Here is a 27,061-nt window from a genome sequence, read left to right as displayed (position 1 = left end):
GGGTCCGATTTCCATCAAAGATCAGATTAGGTTAATTTCATAAATCTGTAGGTATCAAATTATAATTATTCGAGCATGATTAAAGGGTACATACAAAATTTCCACTGGAGATGATTATATCAATGCCAATAAATAATTTTTGTATTCCCTATTATTTTATGAATGTAGTTTCGAACTAAGTATCAATTTTTGAATTCTTCAAACCTCCTCTCAATTACTTTTTTCTTTCGACCTTCTGCGGAACTGTAATTTTTTGACAAACGTACAATTTCGTATTCCGGAAACAAAAACAAGTGTATCATTACACATCGATTTCTGAAAACCTCAGATACTGAAATGCTGACATTAATTAAATTTACTTCGAAGAGGTGAAAACTAATTTGGTTTCTACAAGCTGATTTAACAATTAATTTCAGAAACAGTATAATTTTAGAATAATAAATAGTATACTCAATTGTTCTAGTCTTTTGTGTGAATTCAGAGTATGTGCACCGTATGTCCAGTTTATAATTAAATAAATAAATTAAACATATTTATATCTCTTTTTATTCCCTGTAAAAAATTTCCGAGAAATGTTATTAAAATTTTATGAAAATAATTAAATTTTTTCAAAGAATTTTCAAATTTTCAAATTTCAAATGCGATAAAAATCGCATTATTTGAAAATAGTTTTAAAAAAAGTCGAAAAAGTCAATATCCTAGGCCTACTTTTTTCTCTAACAACGTCATAACAAGGATAGAAAAAAGAAATTGACACTTGTAAATTATAATTTTTTTTTAAATTTTATTGAAAGAAATAGATATAAAGAATTGGTTTACTTCTTTTTAGAGACACCAACAGTTCTTCCACGTCTGCCAGTGGTTTTGGTGTGTTGACCACGAACACGAAGGCCCCAATAGTGACGTAGACCTCGGTGAGCTCTAATTTTCTTCATACGTTCCAAATCTTCACGAAGTTTTGAGTCCAAATTGGAACTCGTGAGCTGAAGAAAAAAAATAATTTCTTTATTTTATTTCAAAAATTCAAAATTAGACAATTATTTTCTTTTTTCTACAAAATTCAATGCATTATTTAAACTTTAAATAATTTTTTAATTTTTAATGCACTGAATAAAATTTTAACAAACTAAAGAAAATTTAAAGACAAAAAAAAATACAGAAATCTTTACGTAAATAATTTCTTATTCTAAATTATCGAAATGTAACAAATTTTCTTAAAAAATCTTCTCCAATGGAATATTACAGAGAAGGGCTTTTTATTAAAGCTAACAAATATAAAGAATATAACTTTATTAATAATAAAATATTTTATACTTTAAAAATAAAATATTTTATACTTTTTAAATAATAATCGTTCAAAAGTTTTACAAAATCTCTGTTAATATATAAACAACCCACCTGTGAGTACTTTCCATCAACAATATCTTTTTGCCTGTTGAGGAACCAGTCAGGAATTTTATACTGTCTGGGATTACTCATAATAGTAACGATCTTTTCAACCTGCAAGAAAAAATAAAAATTAGTGACAAAATAATTATTTTATACCTTAATTAAAGTTAAACTTTCTACAAAAAATTGTGTGAATCAAGGTTGCCACAAAAATTTAATTTTGTTTTTTTCCTGATTTTCAGAAAATTTTTTTGACTTTTTCCTTGACCCGAAGGAATATTTTGATTTACTCGAAAAATGATTAGATATTGAAAAAAAAGTTCAATTACATTTATTTACCAATTTCTTTAATTCAAAAATTATTCGAAAACATCAATAACTTCTTTTTTAAATAAATACAGGCCTCGGATCGACTTTAAGGTGCAAAAAAAGTTGCTTTAGTCGATTTGAAATAGAAAAAAAGTCGAAAAAGTCGTTTATTTAATTCAGTGTCGTCACAAAAATTTGAATTTTTGGAAATTTGTGTTTTTAAATTTACACTTGAAGATTTTTCATTAAAATTTTTGAGAAATCAATTATTTTCAAAATTTGCAATTAAAATTCTTTTAAAGTTTATTTTCAAAATTTTTTATCAAACACTTTGAAAAAATTAATTATTTTCAATTAAATTTTACAAAATTTCAATTATTGAAACTCTCCTCTATTGTAAATTTTGAAAATTTATTTAATATTTATAAAAATAGTTAAATTTTTTCGAAGAAATTATTAAAAAATTTAGGAAATAATTGAATTTTATGGAAATATTTGAAAATATTTGAATTCTTGCGAAGAATTTTGCCATTTATAAAAATAATTGAATTGTTTCGAAGGATTTATTAAGATTTTAGAAAATAATTGAATTTATTCGAAATATATTGAAAATTTTTTTAAAAATTAAATTCTTTAGAGAAATTCAATTTCAATTATTTTCAAAATTTGCAATTAAAATTCTTCAAAAGTTGATTTTCAAAAATTTGTATAAAACACTTTAAAAAAAATCAATTATTTTCAATTAAATTTTACAAAATTTCAATACTTTTTGAAACTCTTTTCAATTCTAAATTTCGAAAATAAGTTGCATTTTATGCTAAAAATTATTGCAATATTCGGAAGAAATGTCGAAAAAGTCGTAATTTTTAAAAATAAGTCGAAAAAAGTCGCATTTTTTGAAAATAGTCGAAAATGTTATAATATCCGAGGCCTGTAAATATTTAATCATTATTATTTCTCCTTAGGAATTAGGATTTTCAAAAATTTCAAACTGCTACTGTAACTTCTTTAAAATTATTTTCATCTTTTCAAATTCAATTATTATTTTCTTAGAATTTTTAACTAAAATTCTTCTCTAAATTTATTTTTTTTTTTATTAATTTTCGAAAAAGAAAATTCTTGAAATTAAATATTATATTTATATTTAAACTGAAATTAAAATAAAAATTTGGAAATTATCTCACCTCTTCTTCGGAACATTCTCCAGCGCGTTTGTCCAAATCAATATCAGCTTTTTTAAGGACAATATTTGCGTAACGCCTTCCAACTCCCTTAATTGCCGTCATGGCGAACATGACTTTTCTGTTTCCGTCAATGTTCGTGCCCATGACACGCAAAATGTGTTGGAACTTTTCTGGAATTACTAGCGACTGTAAAGAAAAAAATTCAGAAAATATTTTTAAAAAAATGTATATTCATAAATATTTAAAATTTTTTAATTCAGAAAATATTTTAAAATGTTATATTCATAAAATATGAAAAAAATTTAAATTCATAAAATATTTCAAATAATAAAGAAGCATAAGAAAATAATTGAAGACGAAAAATAATGAAGATTGTAAAACAAATAAAAAATTGTTAATTTTACAAAATTTAATTTTAAAAAATTTTCAATTTTTGTAATAGTTCATTTTTTTTATTTCATTTGAACCAGTCTATTTTTTTTCTTCCTAATTTTAAATTTTTGGAATAATTTTATATTCTTAACAATGTCGAAAAATATACTACTCAGACCTCTAATAGAATACAAAATTAAAATACATATAAATTTTAGTTTTGTCTTCTCTTAAAAAGCATTGCAACTTAATTTTGTACAATTTAAAAATTTATGAACAAAAAAAGTTGTTCAATTTATAAAATTGTTAAATAATTAAAAAATTGTCGAATGATTATAAAAATATTAATAAAGTAATAAGTGTCACTTGTTTTTAAATTATTTAAAAATATAATCAAAATAATCTCATGTGACATATGAACATAACCTAAAAAACGACAAAATATAAATTTTAAAATTGATAATTCCAAACAAACACGTTTTAAAAAACAAGTGCAAAATTCAAACGAAAAAGTTAAAATCGACCCTCTGGAGGATAAAATTTTAAATAAAATAAAAAATTTTCCCTGTACGAAAATTTCGCACCACTTAACCTCAAAATAAGTAAATTAATAAAACCACAAATTTTAATATTTGTACTATAAAAAAATGTTACAACACTTTAAATAATTTAACAAATTATAACTCTCCTTTATATTTTCATTACTAAATAAGAGAAAAAAAAAATTGACAACACAAAGCACGATTTTCAAGCATCTTTTAATCACTCATTAATTCACAAAATCCTCAATGAAAAAACACAATTTCTTTTAAAAATTAAAAAACCACTTTAAATTTATAATTAAAATGTAGAAACATATTTATTTTCTTAACGATGTTTCAGATTAAATTGGATTTCGACAAAAATTATAAACGAAACTCACCATCTTGTTAAAGTGTCAAGAAGAAAAAGATCAAACAGGCCAGCAATGGGTAACCAATTCACAGGAAATATTCTATCAACAGGGTTGGCAATGAACAGATTGTCACAGGGAATTTTAAAGGTTTATTCACAATGCTGAAAATTAAAAAGCATGTGCGCCATAGTCTGTCTCTGTCACACGCTAGTATTTAATATTTTTTATTATTAACTATTTTTAATCTTGTTAATCTAATAAAGTTTTTAATAAAAAGCATTATTTAAATTATCAACATAATTACGAAAATTTAAAAATGAGCGATATTATCAATATACAGCCAATATCATATATGTCTTCCTTCCGGTTTGGACAACATTTTGAAAAGTTGTCCAAAATTTAGAAAATGTATTTTTAACATTGAAATTTGTGAATAGACCCTAATAATTGTGTAAACACCTTTACGCCTACACATGTGATTCAACCTTTACCGTTACGTTCAATTACGTAAAAAATTCGCGAATTTACCATTGTTTACCATTATTTTCGAAAGTTGTCCACATTAAAAGTTGTTCTACAAAATCATTGATCAGTGACCAAATACAACGCAGTTCTAACATATATATATATGTATATAATTCTCCGATATATAACCTGAATTATAATAATGTAGTTTTATCCACATTAAATTTCAGTTTGTTATTTAAATATTTAAATTTTCGGTTAATTGAAAAATGTACTTAATATCATCGCCTATTAATTTAAACATTCCACAAGTGAAGGATGTGAATTTTCATTCTACTGTCAAACAATAAATGAAACATAGTAAACTCTCTTAAGGTTATGTGAGTTTCCATTTTTAATTTATGGCTTTCAAATCTCTTTATCAAATATAAAGCAAACAGCTTGTATCGTTAAAAAAGAATACAATAACTGTAAAAATTCATTTCATTTTTAAAAAAAGCGTGTAAATTCAAGTTTCTTTGAATATTTGCAAGTAAAGTAGGGAAATTTTTATAAATTTCCCAGTGAAAATTGAATGAAAAACGTTTAAAATTCTTCCTTCTCATATTCGGTATGACTATAATTTTAATGGGTTTTTAAAAATAAGATACACGAAATAAAGAGTAAATGGGGGGGAAAAAATAGGAAAATATAAAGAATTAACATTAAAAAAGTGTGAAAAAAATTTAGTTCCAAAAAAAGTTGCGGTTATTTTTTTATTTTTTCGCATTTTTATTTCCTTTCTTATTCCGAGTTCCTTGAACTTTGTGGCGTGGCACAAAATTTATGACTTCGTTTTCAGCGAAATGAAAATTATGGGAAAAAATTTACTTTTATCTCGAATTTAATAAAAAAATTTTCATAAAGCGAATTTATTGTATTTTATTTTTAAACTTTATTTTTCTGGTAAATATTAAAGATGTTAAATAAATAATTGATAATAAAAAAAAGGGAATTTTCTCAAAAATTGAAAATAAAATATTTCTTTCTTCTTTTTTCCAGGCAAAAAAATTTCTGCATAGAAAGAAAGAGAAAACGTAATAATTCGAAAATTAACTCGAAATATTGCAATGCGTCCAATTATCTTATTGTGAAATGTTGATTGCTTTCGACAGTTAAATGCTTGGAATATAACTAAACATCTTGAGCTGTAAGTGAATTATTTAAACAAAACAATGATTTAAAATTATTTCTCTTTAAGAAGGGAAAATTTTTTTTTCAAATATTTTTTAATTATACAATTTTTTTTTAAATTATAACCAAATTTTTTATTTCAATATTTTCATTTGTTAGAAAAATTTTTACTTATGCTTGAATTCCCCTTTTTGAAAAGTAAAATCCTCTTTTTTGCCTAATATTAATGAAAAAATCACTGTGATCCCTGTAATTATTATTAACGTTAAAACTAAATTAACAATTATTTTTTATTAATTAGTTAATATTGTTTTATTTTTATTATTTAATTAATTTATAAAAATAAATTAGTTACATATTAATTGTAATAATTATTTGACTCGATATTAATTTGAATAATTAAGTAATTAACAAGGTATTAATTTTAATAAAGTAATTTTTTTCAAAAATACATTTTCTGTTAATAAAAAGAAAATTAACCTTCGATTTTTGAAAAAAAATAAATAAAAAATCGATATTTTTGAATTATTTGCAATAATTTTTTTTGCATATTTTAAAATTTTTGAAAATTGAGGTTTCATTAGGTATTATTTTTTTTTATATTTGAACCAAAAAAAAAAAGTTGGAGGTACTGTAAAATATTTGATTAATTAATAATTATTATTACTAATTAATACCTAATAATTAAATTTAATAATTATTGCTTTACAATTTAATTGATTAATAATTATTACTTAATAGTTTAATTAACAAATAATTAACATTTTCGACTTTTTTCGACTATTATCTTTCATAAATTATTTAAAAAATATTTTTGAAAAATTAATTTTAAGAATTTGTTTATTATAATTTTTTGAAAATAATTAATAACTTAAAAAACATGGACAGTTAGAATCACTATAAAGAACTAAATTTTTGTATTTATATAATAAATCTGTTTATATTGTGGCCTTATGGTCACAATGTTAACAGATTTATTTAACAAAAATTAAGGTTCTGAAAACATTCTAAGTTATATTTAAATAATTGAATTCTCTAAGAATTTTCGGAAAATTATTAAAAGTAATTGATTTCGAGAAGAAGTTTGATTAAAAATTGTAGAAAATAATTGAATTTTAAGAGAGTTAAAGTTGTAATTTTTAGAAGTTATTAAATTTCAGAAGGTTTTAAATAGAAATTTTTAAAATTTTATTTTCGTATAAAAACAAACAAGAAGTATTTAAATATTTATTTAACGAAATTATTCAAGTTTTAAATAATTAAATTTAGAAATCAGTGAAAGATCAGAAGAATAAAAAATAAATTTTTTGTGACGACACTGAATTAATTAAATAAATGACTTTTTCGACTTTTTTTCTATTTTAAATCGACTAAAGTGACTTTTTTTGCACCTTAAAGTCGTTCCGAGCCCTGCGAAAGTAGTAAAAGTTACTATAAACATGTTTTACTATAAAAGTAGTAAAAGTTACGTTACATTTTTCTCAGTGGTATTTAAAATTATTATATTAAACTATTTCTTCTTTTCACTATAAAAAATACTAATTTGTAACATTTTTACTATTTTTTTTATTATTACCATTTACACAATTATACTTAAATAGGTGATGGAAATTGTTCGTCCACTTTTCATTAAATAAAAATTTATAGAATCCTTAGTCAGTAAATTTATTTTTAAGAAAAATGATATTTAAAAAAATATTCAAGTTTTTATTTTAATAATATAATTGAGAACCTTTGTTATATCAAGATTATATTACTGCGCTTGAGCAAGACGTTTACGAATGTTCATAGTTTGATGACTCAGTTGTGCTTCTCTCTCCAAACGAGAGACTTGTGTACATAAAATATCAATGGAGATTGTATTTTAAATTTTTACCCATTTAACTGAATATTTCTCTTTTTTTTCTCTCCCTCTCTCGTTTGGAGAGAGATGTACAACTCGAAATTATTTTTATTTTTTTATGTACAAAAAAAGTGCTTTTTACCATCAAAATCAAAATAAGGTAACTTCTTTTTATTTTGAGGTTATTTTAAAAACGTGCTCCAACAAAGATTTTTTGTTATGTATTTTACTATATATCATATTTTTACTATTTTTTTTTTTATTTTTTACTATATAATAACAATTTTTAATTTTTTTAATTTTTTAAAAAAAAATCTTTTTTTTAACAATTTTTTTATTGTAGTGACGAGAACTCGTAGCAACAAGAAATTTTTTAAAATTGATAGGATTTGGAATGATTGTTTTTCTTAAATTTAAATGTGACGCTTTGGAAATTTGCAAAAATGTACATATTATTAATTATTTTCAAAATAGTAAAACAGTTTTTGAAGAAAAAATACCTATTTTGGAATAATGATGGAAAAGAAAAATGTGTTTTAAATGATAATTGTTTTAATAAAATCCGCAGATGTTTGGTTCGGTGCAAATAAAGCAAGAATACAACAATTCAGAGGACAACCAAAATGGTACTAGCGTGCAAAACAACTTTGAATATTCATCATTCACTAGTCAGGATGTTGAGTACATATACCGTCAATTACCCCATTTTTGGAGTCAGACACAAATGCCAAGTGTTCAATTATGTGAAGGAAATCAGCCAAAACATGATGTTCCTTTCCGACCAGACATCCATCCGCATGAGGTAAAAAAATAATCGCATTTTTTTCGAGAAGAAATATTATAACTTGAGTATATGTAAATTTTAATCATTTTCTTCTTAGGGTAAATAAAAAATGGTCAGGGAAAAGTCAGGGATTTTTTTTGGTAAAAGTACTGGATGAAATTGAATTTTTGAAAATTCATGAGAAAACTCTGAATTTTGATGTTTTTTTTTGTTTGCCTCGTAAACTATGAAATTACCACGAATTTTAATACAAAACCTTCAATTTTTTCTATTTATCACAATAATTTTTTTTTAAATAACTTAATTTTTCAAGAACTATCAGAAAATTATGACTTATAAATTATTTAATGAATAATTTTTAAAATTTTCATAAATACTAGATTGATAGAAGAATTTTAGTTAAAAATAATTTTTAAAAAATTGAATTTTGAAAAAGTTACAAATGATTCCAAAAATTCAATTATTTTCAAAAGTTATAAAAATTCTTCGCAAAACTTCAATTATTATGATCAACAATTTTTTAAAAATTCTCGTCAAAAATTCAATTATCTTTATAAATAATAAAATTTTCGTCAAAATTTCAACTATCTTTATAAATAATAAAATTATTCACAGAAATTCAATTATTTTTAAAAATTTTAATAAAATTCTTGACAAAATTTCACAGGAATTTAATTATTTACAAAATTTTTAATAAATTTCTTCGAAATAATTCCATTATTTCCATAAGTAATTAAATTTTTCCAGGAATTCAATTATTTAATATATAAAATTTCATAAAATTTTTCGAAAAATGTCAATTATTTAAAAAAGATTTTTATAAAATTCGTCGTAAGAAGTCAATTATTTTTATAAACTTGAATAAAATTCGTAGCAAGAATTCAATTATTTATACATAAATAATAAATTTTTTCACAGAAATTCAATTATTTTTAAAAATTTTAATAAAATTCTTGGCAAAATTTCACAGGAATTCAATTATTTACAAAATTTTAAATAAATTTCTTTGAAATAATTCAATTATTTTCATAAGTAATAAAATTTTCACAGGAATTCAATTATTTAATAGACAACATTTTATAAAATTTTTCGAAAAATATCAATTATTTTTTTAAAAAACTTCTATAAAATTCGTCGCAAGAAGTCAATTATTTTTATAAATTTGAATAAAATTCGTAGCAAGAATTCAATTATTTATATAATTAAAAAAATTCTTTACAGAAATTCAATTATTTTTAAAAATTCTAATAAAATTCTTGGCAAAATTTCACAGGAATTCAATTATTTACAAAACTTTTAATAAATTTTTCCAGGAATTCAATTATTTAATGTACAAAAATTTATAAAAATTTTCAAAAAATATCAATTATTTAAAAAGATTTTTATAAATTTCGTCGCAAGAATTCAATATTATTTTTGTAAACTTGAATAAAATTCGTTGGAAGAATTAAATTATTTTCATAAATAATAAAAATCATCACAGAATTTGAATTATTTTTGATACAATTTTAATCAAATTCCTCGAAAAATGTAATTATTCTTAAAAATTTTATTAAAATTTTTCAAAAAGAATTCAATTATTTAAAAATTTATTGATAAAATTGTTTATGAAAATTCAATTATTTAAAAATTTGTTGATAAAGTTCTTTATGAAAATTCAATTATTTAAAAATTTGTTGATAAAATTCTTTATGAAAATTCAATTATTTAAAAATTTGTTGATAAAATTCTTTATGAGAATTCAATTTTAACAAGCATTCAATTATTCAATAAATTATTTATTTTTTAATTTAAATAATTTCAATTTTTCTAGAATTTTTCTAATAAAAATTTGATTTGAACTTTTTCGTCCGCCATATTGGATCCTCCATTTTGAATTTTTAAAAACAAACATCCGATTCATAATCTTTGACCTCGAAAACCTTCAAGTAGAAATTTTTAAATTAGACGCGCTAGGGAAAATCTAGTAATACTATTTTTCAATTTCTAAATTGAATCCGAGGCCTGGAATTTTTTAAAAATATCAAAATGGCTTTATCCCTTTAAGCCCCTTTGGACTTGTATTTTGTAAGTTTCTTTCGATGGAAAAAAAATCAAAGAAAAACTTGATGTAATTTTTTTTTTCAGCAAACGCAGTCACAATTCGCGGTGATGAATTATCTACATCCATTCCCAATGAGCCAGTCAGAGACACAAACACCAATGAGTGAATCGAATCCAGTAGAAAATACAAATATTACTGAACAATCACAATCATCCCCTTCCTCAGTGATAAAGCGCACAACTAGTCCAACAAATAAATCGTCTTCCTCATCCGATCCCAATTCAAAGAAACCCAAGTGTCACTGTGAAATATGCTTCAAAGAATTTGGACACAAATCAAATCTTTTTATTCACATGCGTACACATAATGGTGAACGTCCCTATAAATGTCCCCAATGTGAAAAATGTTTCACACACAGTGGTAATCTTGCAATTCATATGCGTACACATTCAGGTGAAAAGCCATACGCATGTCAAATTTGTGGGAAAATGTTTAGTCACAGTGGAAATTTGTCGACCCATCTTCGAACGCATTCTGGAATAAAACCCTATAAATGCAGTGTATGTTCGAAGGAATTTCGTCACAGTGGCAATCTATCGATTCATGAACGTATTCATTCTGGAATAAAGCCATTTCAATGTACAATTTGTGGCAAGGAATTTTATCACAGCGGTAATTTAACGACCCACATGAAGAAGCATACGAATGATGAGCCACGCGATGATATGAGTAAGAAAACCGATGTCCAAGAGGAGGTAAGTCAGGAACCATGTAGACCCCATCCCGATGGTGGTATTCAATGTGAAACTATTAATAGTATTTAGATAATTAGTATTTTAATGGAGATTTTTTCAAAAAGCCACTACTTTTTATTTCTGCTATGCTTCAATAAAAGAAGACGTAAATTAAATTCAGTTCCAAAAAAAAAAGAATTTATTTTGTAAATGCAATTGTAATTGGCATTATGATTTATCGTTAATCTTAATCATTAGAATTTTAAATATTAAAAAAATCCTAAAATATTTTTAAGTACATAGGGTAAACGTACCAATTGTCGAGGATGGTTCCTGTTGTCGAGTAAACAAACTTTGAATTTTATTTAAACAGTGTAGCACATTGTAAATCAAAAAAAGTAATAAATATTAATTTTTTTATGCGTTATAAATGTGAAAAAAATATATTAATATTATATAAACAAACAAATGAGACATTTTAGACAATATTTTTTGGTTATTACCATGGTAACATCGACAAATGGAACACCCTCGGCAATTGGTACACTTACCCTACTCGTTGTTATAATTAGTAAAAGCAAAAATTTAGACAACTGCTGGTAAGATATTTTATCCAATTCATAGATATTGTACGATTACACTCGCATTTACGGATCTTAATTAGAAATTAGACTTAAGATTTAAAACAAAATTAATAGTCTATACGCCTGTAAATTTTTCTGACATTCATTACACATCATGCATATATTTATTGTTTCCTTATTTTTATTTATAAAAAAATAGCTTTTACATACGATAGACAAAGATGTCTAATTATATTTGAAATTATGTTCTTAAATCATTATGTACCTATTTTTGTTTATACCTTCAATTTTCGAAGCATTTTTAATTATTTTAGGCCATGTCCATGGTAATTTTTCTAGTAGGTAGAACATTTGTATTATATTTCCTCGTGAGATTAAATAATACCGCATTATTTATAAGAATATCAGTTTCTACATTATAGAAGACGAGAAAATTTACGAAAGCAAGTTATGTAAATAATTTACTAAGCAGTAAGAATAATTAATTCAGGATACAATTCAGTGGGGATGAAAGTATTTTCTTTTTTACGTTATATATATATATATGTCAAACTTGAACATGGCTTTTAAAAGGAATAAAATGATTATTCACAATATAAAAAGTTACAATTAAAAACAAATATTTATGTTTCGGTTTATTTACATCTAAACTAAAAAATAAATATTGTCGAATTCGTTGACATTCGGATGTAATTTTATTATTCGCCTCCTTAAAAAAATACTTCCGTGATATTTTTATTTCAGCTAATTGCAGGTTCAGTGAGCACTCCTAGAGTTTATGAATTCATGACAGAATATAAAGCAACAATTTTTGTTTTTAATTCCAAGTTCGTACGAAATGAAAAAAAGCCGCAGAGTTACAATTCTCTTAATGTTGGAAGAAGTTTTTTCTCTACAACAATTTTTTTGTTTTCCATAATATTCTTTTCAGAAAATTCCCTATTTTTTCACGTTTTTTTTTTGTTTTCCTAACAATTTCCCCTTATGAACAACAAGAAATAGAGGATTATAACCCAAATTCGACGTTCGTTTTATGTTGTGCAGCTAAATTAAAGGTTTGTGATCTTGTAAATTTAGTCAATATGTACAGCATGAATTTTCACATTTTCATAATAATTCATGCCCCTCTAATAATTACGATTCTGGCATAATGAACAGCAAGAAATAGAGGATTATACCCAATAAAGGTTTTCCTATCAATTTCAATTCAGCCCTTATGAACAGCAAGAAATAGAGGATTATACCCAATAAAGGTTCCCCTATCAATTTGAACTAGCATGAACAGCATGAAATAGAGGATTATACTCAATATAATTTTCTTTGTCTATCGCACTTCAACCCTTATGAACAGCAAGAAATAGAGGATTATAACCCAATAAAGCTAAATTTGAATTTAGTTTTTCATGTTATGAAACCAAATTAAAGGTTTTCTGTTTCCTAACCGAAACGCAACCCTAAAAATTTATTCATATTGTGACAGATAAAAGAAAGATCTTATTTCACTTTTAACTTACCCTTTAAACATCTTCATATTGACTCTAACTTTGAGAATTACAATCTGTCATTATAACTTACAAGTGTAATTTTTCCTGCATAAGCGCCCTGTCTTCTCAAGCAGTTAAAACAGAGATATTCTGATATAATATGTAATTTCACCTGCTTCTACCGTGAGGCTTGTTCGAAGGTAATGCATTTTTTCGGCACTTGAGATTAATTAATTTTAATGGCCCGTGAGGCTTGTTCGAAGGTAATGCATTTTTTCTGCATTTGAGATTAATTAATTCTAATGGCTGTTACCAGCCTTTCATTAAATTTTAATAATTTTTTTTATTGCGTCTGCTAATTTGAGAATTACAATTTGTCATTATGAACAGCAATAAATAGTAGATTATCGTCAAGTTATTAATGAAAGCAAGTGGAATATGCAGAAGCGTCGTGCTTTCTCCAATAATAATTAGAACTGAGATATTCCGCTAGTGATAATTTCATCTGCTTCAAGCAGGAGACTTTTTTTTAAATATTGCATCTTTTCGGCATTGGAGATTAATTAATCCTTTCCTACCACTAAGCAAGAAATAATAACAATTTGACATTATGAATTGCAAGTGGAATTAGTCCAGCAGAAGCGCCCTGCTTTCTCAATCGGAAGACTTGTTTTCAGATAATGCATTTTTTCGGCATCTGAGATTCCTAATTCATTTCTACCTTTGAGGTAACTATACCTCGAAAATTAGGTATATATTTACTTATCCCTAGGAAAAGAAAACTTGATAAATCTTTTCATGAGCGATTTAAAATCACTCACAATTTCCTGAGAGTTCCTTACCAAGAATTAGGAGAAAGGTCTTTTTTCACTTTTAACTTACCCTTTAACTCTGTTTTCACTTTTTCATAATATTTCATGTCCCAATAATTACAATTCTTCCCTTATGAACAGCAAGAAATAGTTGATTATACCCAATAAAGGTTTTCCTATCAATTTCAATTCAGCCCTTATGAACAGCAAGAAATAGTGGATTATACCAAATAAAGGTTTTCTTTATCATGCGCACTTCAGCCCTTATGAACAGCAAGAAATAGTTGATTATACCCAATAAAGGTTTTCCTATCAATTTCAATTCAGCCCTTATGAACAGCAAGAAATAGTGGATTATACCCAATAAAGGTTTTTCTATCAATTTAAATTCAGCCCTTATGAACAGCAAGAAATAGTGGATTATACCAAATAAAGGTTTTCTTTATCATGCGCACTTCAGCCCTTATGAACAGCAAGAAATAGTGGATTATGACCCACATTCGAATTTGGTGCTTCATGTTGTAGAGCCAAATTAAAGGTTTGTGATCTGTAAACTCAAACATCATGTGCAACATGAGATTAAGTTTTTTATAATATTTCATGTCCCTCTAATAATTTCAATGCAGCCCTTATGAACAGCAAGAAATAGAGGATTATAACCTAATGAACCTAAATTTGAATTTGGTTTTTCATGTTATGTAACCAAATTAAAGGTTTTCTGTTTCCTGACGGAAACGCTACCCTAAAAATTTATTTATATTGTAACAAATAAACGTAAAACAGCAGTGAATTGAATTAATTCTTCTTTGATTTTATACCTTGCAACTATCTTATTTTCCCATTTAGAGAATCTAGAATATAAATTCTTCACGAATCCAAACTTAGCAATATCCAATTGTGTACCGTTTACCGTATGTGTTTGCATTAATGCTAATTGACTACAATGAGTGACTACGAGTCCCAGGCACTTTTTGACATTGTCCGGTAGCGAAGCACGAGTGAATTCCTTCGCAATGTTCCACTTCGCCAGTCCTACAACCCAATATCCTGGAATAATTTAACTCCAATACTTCCCTCACTCGAACTCCGAAGTGAACTTGCGAGTGGGCTTGGATTGCGCCCCGAGCCTAATTTCAGTTAAATTTCCATCTTCACTTTTTTGTAATATTTGATGTCCCGATAACAATTACAATTCTGCCATTCTGAACAGCAAGAAATAGAGGATTATAACCAAAAATAGGTAAACTCGAATTTGGGTTTTTCATGTCTAATCTCAATGTTGTTTTATTTCCTAAGAATAATTATTATGAACAACAAGAAAAAGAGGATTATACACCAATGCAGTTAAATTTAAATTAGTGTTTTCATATTAAGATGAAAAATTAATGATTTGTGTAACTAATTGTAATCATTAACATCAACAAAAAGACTCCAACCGATTTACATTGGATCTAAATATTAAAATCTAAAAAATCAAAACTAAATTCTGGGTCATGTATTCATAACATTTCCAGTAATAAGGGGTGAATTAAAGTTCATTTCTATTAAATAAAATTCTCTGTAACCACATGATCAGAATCTGAATTCACTTTAATGTTGTTTAAGGGAATCATTAGATTCGGAGTTAATGCCCTTTAATTAACTTGAATTCTTTAAAGAGCATTAAAGGTGATTCAAATTCTGGACACGTGGACACCTTAACAATAGAAAAGGAATTCATTAAGATTGCGGACAATAAAGGAATTGGTTTGGAATTTAAGGGCATAAAAGTGTCAATCCACTTTTATTCATTCCTTATTACTGGGTTCTCCAGAAGACTTATAAAATCTTTCATGAAGTTTTCTGTTCAGTATTCACCTCCTCAGATTTTACCATATCTTTATTAATTTTCTTATTGTACAGAACAATCGGCTGCTGAATCTGCTGAATCGCGAAATTTTGAATATGAACGGAAATATTTTTTCTATATCTAATTATTGTTAGTTTTATCTATTAGATGTTTTTGTAAGTAGCATTGCATGAAAGGTCAACTTATAATATTGTTTTTTTGATTTGTTAGATATTTATATAAATATTTTTATCATCGTTGCTACTACTCCACAGTCATTTTATTCCTTTATTAACATGAATTCGAAAAATACAAATGTTTACAATAAAGCACATGTGAAAAAATCTCGTAGGCTTATTACATATGAAAATAATAACTAAATATTATTAAGATTTAGAATAAGATTAATTGTTAATAAGATAAAATAATTAAGAATTTCCTTTAATTTACGTCTTCTTACATGAACAACATTGTAATAAAAAATATATTGTGATAGAAAATTCGAATTGTTTATTACTCACCTTTCTCTTACTGTTTTATTCAAAATTTTCATTTTTGCAAGACTTTCGAGATAAATCATCCAATATTAAGATTGAGAAATGATCCACTGAAATTTCAAAATGCGAGGAATTTATAATGAAAGACAAGATTCTTTTGTATGTTTGAAATTTATTATCATTTTTAAACCGTATCAATAGTAAATTTATAGTCAATCAATAATAATTAGCTGCTTTACATAGAACTATATGTTATGTCTCTGATTTTCAAAAAAATATTCTATATCTCATATTTTAATTAGCACTGTTAAAAAAATAACTTGAACCCAAGGAGATGCTGTCAACCCATTTAAGATATAAAGAAAAGAATGATTAAAATGATATTTAATAATAATAGTAATAAGAAGAAAAGGAAAAATTTAAAGGAATAATAAAATTTTTCGTCACACCGCTTGGGGTGATTCGTCGTCTGTTAATTGTCTTCAGCCAATGTGTTGATTCTTGAATCAATCGCCAAAAGTTGTGCAGTAAATGCCGTATCCCTCATGACAGTGGCAAGCGCACCAAGAAGATCTTCCAAATCGTTAAGCGACATATCCAATTGCCGAGCACATTCGCGAAGCACTTCCTCCGATTCTCCCAAATCAGTCTAGAAAGAAAGGAATACTTTTAAAGTCCGACATTTTGAATTTTTGAAAACTAGATCATATTCGTCATCCCAAAAAACGTAGAATTTCAAATTCTAAAGATTTAAGTCTCTCTTTACTTTTGTCCTTATGGAAAGTGATTTTAGTGGAACTTATTTTTGAATAAATAAAATAAAAGTAAATACCTTCGTTCGATTGTAAAACTTGTTGAACTGTAATTTAAATCTCTTCTTTCCTTCGTTGGTCTGGTAAAAAACGGTAAAACTCTGTTCGTCAGGTGGGTCCAATGTTATCTTGAAGTAAAATCCAGCCACAACATGACCCTTGCTATCTCTAGCAATTAAACTTCTTAAATTGTAAACTATGTTTCTTCGTTCCGTGACGTCAATGGCAGTAAGATATGGTCTATCGACGTAAATAAGAGCGACCTGAGTACGCTCTAAGGCACTTGGGCGTGTTTTCTTCTCGTGCCATTCGACGTAATATGGATCCTCAGCGCACATCACGTAATTATACTCCGTTTTACATTCAGGCTCATCCGATTGTGTAAACCAGCCAGTGTGTGGATAAAGTTTATCACCCATCACAGTTATTACACGAGCAATATGATAACCTGGATCGAGTAACATAACACCTCGACGTCCATTTATCAAAATTTTCAAACATACCAACACGTGCTCCTTCTCACCACTGTCAGCCGCTGGAGGCCCTCCCACATAACCTGAGATATCTCCAATTGTCTGGGGAAATTTTTAATTTCTTAATTACGCATTCAATATAAAACCTTTCGAAATCATAAAACTTAAAGGCATTGGTAAATATTGACTAGATTATTCTTATCCTGTTAAACTTTGATATTCTCGAAATAAAAGCAGCAAACAAACTATTCTGACTCATCACAAATGGTTTATTGGGTAAATTCAGTTTGGGAGTAATTTTAGTTAATTAAAGCAAGTACCTCTTCGCACGAAACCAAGTAGAGGCCGTTTTCAATTCCAGGAAACTTCTTATTCAATTTGCTTAAACGATACACCAGTTCGAATCCTAGGCCAACACATGTATGATGTTGATGGGTGATGACCGGCTGATATTTGCGATAGTAACGGTCCAATAGTGTTTCACCACTCTCCTTAAACGACTTGTAGAATCTGTAAAAATAATTATATTTTACCATAATCTAGCACTTCTGACAATAAATGATCTTTGCGTGATACAAGTAGGATGAAAAGGTATACCTAAAATATTTTTCCTTTCTCGGAGTTTAGCCTAACATGATTGATTAACATTTTTAAATTTTACAAAATCGAAAAGATATAAAGGAGTCTTATTATTAATAATTGAATACAACAAATTACCAATAAAATATTGCCTTCTAGTAGCCACATTAAATAAACCCGATTGAATTCTATATTGAGTTATATGCTCAGTCTGGTAGATTATACAAAAAACGAATACAGGCGTTCAATGCTCTTTCTAGTTTTCTATTAAGTTCATCTGTAATATCATCATAAACCTGACAACAGTAGTCGAAGATGTATTGCAATAGTTCCAAAGATATTGTTTTGGTTACTATCCTGTTGCCCACCTCTAGGTCAAATGATCAAATAGATTTTAATAATAATAGAAAAATGTTGAAAATACCTTAAAACATTGTCCACAGTGTCGTAGCGATTTTCGCGTAATAAACGTTGAGTTTCAAGTTCAACGCATCCCGCTAATTCCTCATATTGTTCAATTGTAGAGACGTTCAACGTTGGAGATTCGTAGTGTGCCCATACCGGCAAGGGTAAAGGCACATTTCTGATCCATGGCCCCCGGGCCTGTCCAGAAGGTTGATAGCAAACTTCCGTCGTCGTGAGTCAACTTGGCCATTCGCTGCCCCATCGTCCAACTGTTGGCACATAGCCATTCTCATCCCTGTAGCTGCTTATTGGCTCCACAGGGATCTCTGCGTATTGTCTATTCTTCTCTCGCTCTTAAAAAGTAAATTTCGTTTAATTCACATAAGGGTAATTAATAGTAGACAGAAAGTTTTTCGTTCAGACCAATATTAATTCTAATTTTCTTGAATGATACGGATAAGTCTTCTAATTCTGTTACGGATTTTTGTCTGTTTGTGGATTCAGTTTTTGTTTTCAGTTTTTTGGCTAAGACTAAGAGACAGTTCTAAAATTTTCTTTAACCTACTTAGAGTCTAATTTTTTACTTTGGACAGCAAAAAAGCAAAAGAGCTAGATAACAAAGTCATCAATTAAGGCAAAATCAGTGGGACACTAATAGGATCCAACGCTACTGCATTGCTACCAGTCACAATAGATTCAGAGTAATATGAACCTAAAACCGAAGCTAGGGAACAATTTATTCAAACTAAGAATTCAATTGGTGTTTCTGGTAAATGTTTGGAATTCAAACAGTGGCTGACAGAACATCAGCAGGAATTAAGGACATTGACTAACTTGTGAAGGCGTTTTTCCTTTCCCCCTTTGCCAGTGGTTGAAAGTTCGCATGCTGAACGAGAAGTAATTTATTTTTTTCGCTTTGTAAGTTGCAGCAACAAATAAGAGGGAAACCTGCGGTTATTAGGAAATTAGAAAGGTCGGGACCTCCCTGAGCTATGTGCTAAACAAAATCCGGTTTGGAAAACGTTAGCGACTTATCTCACTTATTTCCACTCTAGCGCTCTAAAATGTTATTTTCAAGCAGTGGAAAACTGTTTGCGTTATTAATAATTGACTGGTGTTCAGCGCTACTTGACGTTTATAATCACATTTGTCGAACAATTGTTTTTTAGTTTAGTAATTCAGGCCATTAAATAGAAGATTTTAGACAATGATCACATTATCGATAGAGGGTCAACATCTGTAACGAAGCATTTCGTCACATGAACCTTTATAATATCATTTTGGGACATAACCTAATTAGAAGACTTTCACCCCAAAAAGTCACCTAAACGGATATAAGTGAAATACAACATTTTTAATTCCAAAAGCAAACCATGATGAAACATTTTACAATAAGACTTCTTACCCCAAAACTGAATCATTCTGTCCACCTCATGTAATCCTTAAAATATTTCCTTTTCAGTTTAAGTAAGATACACTTAAACCTTTAAAAAAAATTCTTCAAATCAAAATTGTCTCTACAAAAATGACTATTATCCTTCTCCTTGACTACAAGAGCGACTAATGTTTATTATTAAATTCCCCCGGACTCTTATATCAAGATAAAATTGATGACAACAGAAATATTTTGAATTAGAAGTTTTTTCCCCTTCTCAATGATTCGGTTTCTCCCCCTTAGATAAACTTATCAGATAACGTCACATACTGCGTATTATGTTCAATGATTTTTTTTTCCTTCCATTATAGCCAACCGATTATTTCGAAACAAATGGAAATTTTTTTAGAAAATATTTACCTTTTTTATACGTTCTTTATTTTGATATAAAAAAAAAATGATTTGGTTGGTAAAGAACAGATAAACTGTGATAAGATTTCCATAGATTACGAAATAAGAATAAAATTAAATTTTTCAATGAATTAGTTTTGGATAAAAAAAAATGCGAAAAATGTAGAAAATTGAAAATGATTTTAAAAAGTAAAATTCTATTATTGTATGGGGAGTCTTTTTTCTTGGAATCCACACGTAAAATTCGTGGAATGGGTCAATGATTCACTATACTCAGAAATAGTCTATAAGTCACTACATAGGTGTTTATATGTTTGAGTTTATCGATCACGTCACAAAAGTGAATAAAGTCATACCATAACTATACATATATAGAATTATCGCGAGTGATACATATCTCTATCTAAAGTGCCACGTGGTTGTGCATGTACGACCTTTGAAATCAGACTTCATATTAACCGCATTGTGTAATATTATTGCGTCGTAAAATTATATTATATAAATTATATGTTATATATTATAATATAAATATAAGAAAACTTTAGATGAGATAGAAAAGGACGAAAAGATATGTCCATCCTTTTCTCTCTCACATAAATATTATTGCAATTTTCAATGGTGCGTTGGCCTATTAGGTTTAAATGGGCGAAAAACATAACCTATTTATCTTTGGGTTTTTAAATACACGACTAAGAAAAAATTAATTACTATGATGTAATTAATTACTATTCTTTATTTTCTGTTACTTTTAAAATTCTGTAAAATTCTAATAGGCTTAGGAGAGAAGAAATTTTTTTTTCTCCGGTCTAACGTGTTATTAGTGAGTGAGAAAATAACTTGCGCACCCTAGTGGTGCGTAGAGAGCAGCGCGGGAATTTTCAAAAGCAACTTTAATTTATACCTAAATTTAAAATTAATTAAAATTTTTTTTTTTAATTAAACTCAAAACAAATTAATTAATAAATTTCTATATTTTCAAATATCAATATTTCTTCTTTAATTCGAAAAAATGATTTTATTTGTTTAATTCAAAAAATACATAAATAATGTCCCTAAAGTTAGTACCTATACTATATAGATAAAAAACTTTTTTTTTGTAAACAAAAATAGATCAAAAATAAATAATAGTAAATATTTATTTTGTATAGAAAGGCCAAAGTAATTTTTATTTTTTCATATTTTTTAAAAAATTTATTTCTTTTAATATTAAAAATATTAAAAACAGAAAGCAAATAGGGTATTTGAACCATTATGACGTCACAATTATAAAACACAATGCTTTGTACAAGCCGTGACGTCATAATGGTTCAAAAAATGTCCTTAAAGTAAATAATATTTCAAAACTATGTGTAATATTAAAAAAAAAATTTTTTTTGATATAAATAAATTAAAATTTTAATAAAATAAATTTTTAAAAAAATATAAATAAATAAAAATTTCTGATAAAAAAAAATTTATTTTGTCGAATCAATATGTATGTACAAGTTATTTTATGAAATAAAATCGAAACTTTCGTAAGAATTTTTCTTCAATAGAAATGAAATGTTTTCAGTTAAGTGTAACATTTGGATATTATTGAGCGATAATTAGAAAGGTAGTTAGCATAAAAATAGAGGCCGTGTTTTAGCGGCAATCTTTAGGAATTTCCACCGACTTGTGATGACCTTGCTTTTCTTGGCACACTGATATTTTTTATTCGAGTCATTAACGGTAAAATTCTAATTAACGTTTCATCATTTCATCAATAAGATCAATGATTTCAAGCACAGAACCTTGCACTCAAGGATGAATTTTTACTTTTTTAATAAATCTTTTCCAAAAGAGGAAAATTACATTCGGTCAAATTTAAAAAAATAATTTACTATTTTCTTCAGTTTTTATTTAAGTTAATAATAATAATCAAACAGTAAAGAATAAATATTATTGTTATAATTGAACCGTCATAATTAAACTATTATAAATATTATATTATATTATAAAAAATAAAATAGATAAAGAGAAATTATTATAAAAAAAAGTCCTGTACCGTTATTATTGTAAATAAACAAATAAATTAATTAATTATTAATAATATTTTTATTCAATATTATTATTATTATTATTATTATTATTATTATTTTATTTATTGTTTGTTATTTATTATTTATAATTATTATTGATTATTTATGTTAATTTAGTTTGAACATATGCGGGCAAATTAGCTTTCAACATAATTTAATAAAAAACGTAAATTAAAATAAATATAAAAAAATATTAAAAAATTTAATAATTAAATAAATTATAATAATTATAATAACATTGTAAGTAATATGTTACTTATGGTAGAAAAAAAATATTTTTAATCGCTTTCATTATTATTATTATGATTATTATTATAATTATTATTTTATAATTACTGTATTTTATCATTTTTATTTAATTGTGTTATTATCAAGGAAAAATTATTATATATTATAATTAATACGCGCTTGGTTTATTTAATATTATTTAAAATTATTATTTTTTATAAACTATAAATTTATTTTTTACAATTTATTTCTTGAAAGTTATTTTCTTGAATATTTAAAAGGAAAACTGATAATTCTAAAAAAATTTTCTTGTAAATGTTTTTACTTCAATATGTTTATTATTTAAAACGAATTAATTGCCGGAAATTATATAAGGAAATAATACACTTAAAGTAAAATGTTATTTTTTTACCATGTTTAAAATTTTGAATCACGATTTCAAAATTTATTTCTTTTTTAAATTTATTTTATTTATTATTTATTATATTATTAATTATTATTATTATATTTATTATTTATTTTTTTATTTATTTTAGTTTAAAAAAAAAGTTTAAATGTAAACTACATTTTTTTTAAACTCTAAATTTTTTAAATAAAAATTAACAATTGTTAATAAACTTTTTTTTTAAATATCAAAAACTAAAATTTAATTAAAAATTAAATTAAATAAAACGAATTTTAAAAAAATCGTTTTCAATCGTCAATCACGTGTATAAAAAAACAAAGATTTACACCTAAACGTCGTATGTCATTGTTCGAGGAATTATTTACCTATATTGCTTATAGTGTCGCAACAGGAAAATAATTTCCATTCCTGTAATACGTCACTCATAGGGAAAAATATATTTTTCTTTTTAATTTTATCATCTTTTCCAAAGTATGATTTTAAATTTAGAAAAATAAAATTCACAGTGGAATTAAAAAAAAATTAGAAAATTAATTTTAATAGTAATGTCAGAAATCTTTTTTTTTTTTATTTTCTTCTATAAAAAAAAATGGTTCATAAAAATTTGAATTAATTTTGGTCGATAAGTATTAATATATAAGAAAGTTGTTAAAAAATTTAAATGATTGATTTTATTTACTCACCCATACAACGAGCACACCAAACAAAGAAAAACTCTCGCTCTCGAAACGTGTATTAAAAACCCTCTTCACGTTACCAAAGTCCGCAGTGAACTGAAATTTAAAGATACGTCAGTGTCTTAGATAAAAGTAAACAGCGTTGTTATTATCCACTGTTGCCACGTCTTGCAATTAGAGTCAAAGTTCATTGGCATCCAGTGTTGCCAGAGCGAGCGCCCTCGAAAAAATATCCCCTCAACTATTGAAATAAAGAAAAATTTTCAATTTTATCCCAAAAAAAAATATTATTTTTCACTAAATTATTATCAGTAGGCTTGAAAGAATATTTTATCGGAAAATTTGTAATAATTAAATTTTTAATAATGTCTTAATAATTTAAAATTGATTGAAAGAGAAATTAAAAATTAGTTCCAAGGGAAAATTCAAAAAAAAATTTATCAATGGTAAAAATTAATTTTCACCTATTATGAAAATTTGATGAAAAGCAATTTTTCAATAATTTGAAATAGCCTTAATTTTATTTTCTTTTTTAGGCAAAAGTCTAATTAAAATTTTTCCTTCGATGAAAATGAGAAAAGTGACGATTTAAAAGAAGAAAGAATTAAACCAATCACATATTTTTCCACTAATTTCTGATTGGTTGATTTTAAAGTACGCGCCAAACTTTGTATTACATGATTCGCTTTTATTTGGACAAATTTTAAAATCTTGTTAAAAGCAGGTTAAAAGAAAATTATAATATATGAAGTTGCGAATAAATGGAGAATATTTATTTCAAAATTGATTTTTTTCGAGGAATAATATTCAAAAGTACGTTAATTGAGAGAATATGGTGTTAAGAAGTTCATGGACGGGGTAAAATCAATAATGTGAGGAGGGACCATTATATAGTTAGATTTTAGACCATGTATCTAAATTTACATTGAGAGGGGATGTTTTCTAGCATTATTGTAACACTAATTTTTATTATTGAAAACTAAAAATATTACTTTTAAAATATTATTTTATTAAACTTCGTATTGTGAATTCCAGATGAGGCGCATGATTATACCCCAAATGTCATTTTAACGAATTGCATTTTATTCGAACTGTTATTTTAACGAAATGTCACTTTTGCGAATCGCCATTTTTACGAATTGCCATATTTGAGAAAAGTCATTTTTGCGAAATATCATTTTTACGAATTGTCATTTTTACAAATCGTTATTGTTCCGAAATGTCATTTTTATGAAATATCATTTTTGTGAATTGCCATTTTTACGAATTGTCATTTATGCGAACTGCCATTTTTTCGAATTGTCACTTTTACGAAATATCATTTTTGCGAATTGCCATTTTCACGAATTGTCATTTTTGCGAAATATCATTTTAACGAATTGTCATTTTTACAAATCGTTATTGTTCCGAAATGTCATTTTTATAAAATATCATTTTTGTGAATTGCCATTTTTACGAATTGTCATTTATGCGAACTGCCATTTTTTCGAATTGTCATTTTTACGAAATGTCACTTTTGTGAATCGCCATTTTTACGAATTGTCACTTTTACGAAATATCATTTTTGCAAATTGCCATTTTCACGAATTGTCATTTTTTCGAATTGTCATTCATGCGAACTGCCATTTTTACGAAATGTCACTTTTGTGAATCGCCATTTTTACGAATTGTCATTTATGCGAACTGTCATTTTTAACGAAATGTCACTGTTGCGAATTGTCATTAAATAGCAATTTTCGCAAAAATGACAATTCGTAAAAATAACAATTTCGAAAAAATGTCAGTTCGCATAAACGACAATTCGAAAAAAGAACCTTTCGCAAAAATGACAATTCACAAAAATGACAATTCGTAAAAATGACATTTCGAAACAATGACGATTTGTAAAAATGACAATTCGTAAAAATGATATTTTGCAAAAATGACTTTTCGCAAAAGTGACAATTCGTAAAAATGGCGATTCGCAAAAGTGACATTTCGTTAAAATAACAGTTCAAATAAAATGCAATTCGGTAAAATGACATTTGGGGAATAATCATGCGCCTCATAATTTTAAATAGAAACATTTTGAATAATATATGATTTTTTATACAGTTTTTAGCTTGTTTTAAGATTACCTGCGAAGATTAGTTATTATTTTACTTAAATGAAAATAAGGTTTGCAAAAAAAATTATTTGATTAAATTTTTGTAAAAATTAAAAATAAATCAGCTAAAGAAGCATTTTAAAATTGATATTTATTTTTTCCATTATATAAATGATAATTTCTTCGGTTTCCAAATAAAAATCCTACAATTATGGACCGTACAATTTCTGAATAATTCCGGATATGTCTAGAATATTCTAATCAGGAAAATTTCATAAAAATCCAAAAAGAGAAACAACTTTAAAAGTATAAATAAATTAATTATCTTTATCTACACAAAATGCCTATCTATATTATTTATATTTAAATATAATTATTGATTATCAAATACTTAAAATTTTTATATTTCTTTGTCATATAAAAAATTGCATTAAAAATAATTATATAAGTAGATCTTACTCACCAAATTTCAAACGATTCGAAATGAATTTTTTTTCTTTCTGAACACTTGTTTAAAATTTAACTTTGTAAATAAATAAAATTATTTACTAAATTAAATAATTTTAATGACTTATAACTACTACAATATAATAAATTTTTTTGCAAAAGGTTAAAAAAAATTTTAAGTTTTTAAATTTGAAACAATGACAAATTTTCAAACTTTAAAAATGAAATCAATAATTTTTTATGAATTTTAAACCTAATAAAGTTAGAAGCAAATTGTTTTAAAATACTGTTAAAGTTTTTCAGTTTAAAAATTTTTCCATTTTGAATTTAAACTTACGATTACAAATTTAAAAATGATGACATGCAATAATTTTAAAATTATTACAGCAAAGATAAATGTAAATGTTTCAAATTTAAGAACTTTAAATAATTAATAAACTAAAAATTTGTAAGTATAGAAAAAAAAGGAATAATATTTTTTTAAATTTTAAACTTAGAAAGTAGAAAATACACTTGTATTTACTAACGGGAATGAAAATAAAGTAATTTTTCAAACTCAGTTATCTCTAATCACCTATGTATATATAGAAAAACGCAAAAACTTTGACGACATAGTTAGAGTTTTGCGTAAATTGAATTTTTATTGCCTTCCAAACGTATTCCGAGTTTTTTATTTCAATTTTTTTTGTTATCTTTCTGCAAAAT

General features: G+C 25.7%; 3 protein-coding genes across 5 annotated transcripts; 1 reads left to right on the top strand and 2 right to left on the bottom strand.

Annotated features, from left to right (window-relative positions):
• Positions 1 to 764: 764 nt before the first annotated feature.
• LOC122502668 (40S ribosomal protein S18) lies at positions 765 to 4,332 on the bottom strand. The gene is made up of 4 exons (XM_043612829.1): positions 4,177 to 4,332; positions 2,883 to 3,068; positions 1,399 to 1,500; positions 765 to 983 (listed from the first exon to the last, which is right to left on the bottom strand). Exons 1-4 carry the CDS (start codon positions 4,177 to 4,179, stop codon positions 816 to 818), a joined length of 459 nt encoding a protein of 152 aa, XP_043468764.1. The 5' UTR covers positions 4,180 to 4,332; the 3' UTR covers positions 765 to 815.
• A 423-nt stretch (positions 4,333 to 4,755) lies between these two features.
• LOC122502569 (zinc finger protein 32-like) lies at positions 4,756 to 11,459 on the top strand. Of its 3 annotated transcripts, none has more exons than XM_043612702.1 (4): positions 4,756 to 4,989; positions 5,656 to 5,803; positions 8,199 to 8,432; positions 10,542 to 11,459. In XM_043612702.1, exons 3-4 carry the CDS (start codon positions 8,199 to 8,201, stop codon positions 11,280 to 11,282), a joined length of 975 nt encoding a protein of 324 aa, XP_043468637.1. In that variant the 5' UTR covers positions 4,756 to 4,989; positions 5,656 to 5,803; the 3' UTR covers positions 11,283 to 11,459. The 3 variants fall into 3 exon arrangements, with proteins under 3 accessions (XP_043468637.1, XP_043468636.1, XP_043468635.1); XM_043612701.1 differs by having other exon boundaries at positions 4,756 to 4,994; XM_043612700.1 differs by lacking the exons at positions 4,756 to 4,989; positions 5,656 to 5,803 and adding an exon at positions 7,585 to 7,790.
• A 5,090-nt stretch (positions 11,460 to 16,549) lies between these two features.
• On the bottom strand, positions 16,550 to 18,903 carry LOC122502570 (the record flags this gene model as incomplete). The annotated part of the gene is made up of 4 exons (XM_043612703.1): positions 16,550 to 17,046; positions 17,230 to 17,784; positions 18,003 to 18,192; positions 18,686 to 18,903. Coding segments are annotated over 4 exons (1,140 nt in total), but the record flags the coding sequence as incomplete, so codon positions are not given.
• Positions 18,904 to 27,061: the final 8,158 nt, after the last annotated feature.

Source organism: Leptopilina heterotoma, unplaced genomic scaffold, assembly GCF_015476425.1.
Source record: "Leptopilina heterotoma isolate Lh14 unplaced genomic scaffold, ASM1547642v1 Lhet_235, whole genome shotgun sequence".
In the NCBI taxonomy this organism is placed as follows: Eukaryota; Metazoa; Arthropoda; class Insecta; order Hymenoptera; family Figitidae; genus Leptopilina; species Leptopilina heterotoma.
Note: the sequence above shows the minus strand (reverse complement) of the source record. Positions and strands in the feature narration are given on the sequence as shown.

Coding starts and splice junctions, on each gene's coding strand:
- LOC122502668 (XM_043612829.1), bottom strand. Junction 1,501..2,882: donor GAGAATGTTCCGAAGAAGAG/GTGAGATAATTT, acceptor TTTTTCTTGCAG/GTTGAAAAGATCGTTACTAT. Junction 984..1,398: donor TTGATGGAAAGTACTCACAG/GTGGGTTGTTTA, acceptor TTTTTTCTTCAG/CTCACGAGTTCCAATTTGGA.
- LOC122502569 (XM_043612700.1), top strand. CDS start 7,749: ATGTACAAAAAAAGTGCTTTTTACCATCAAAATCAAAATAAG. Junction 7,791..8,198: donor ACCATCAAAATCAAAATAAG/GTAACTTCTTTT, acceptor TAAAATCCGCAG/ATGTTTGGTTCGGTGCAAAT. Junction 8,433..10,541: donor CAGACATCCATCCGCATGAG/GTAAAAAAATAA, acceptor TTTTTTTTTCAG/CAAACGCAGTCACAATTCGC.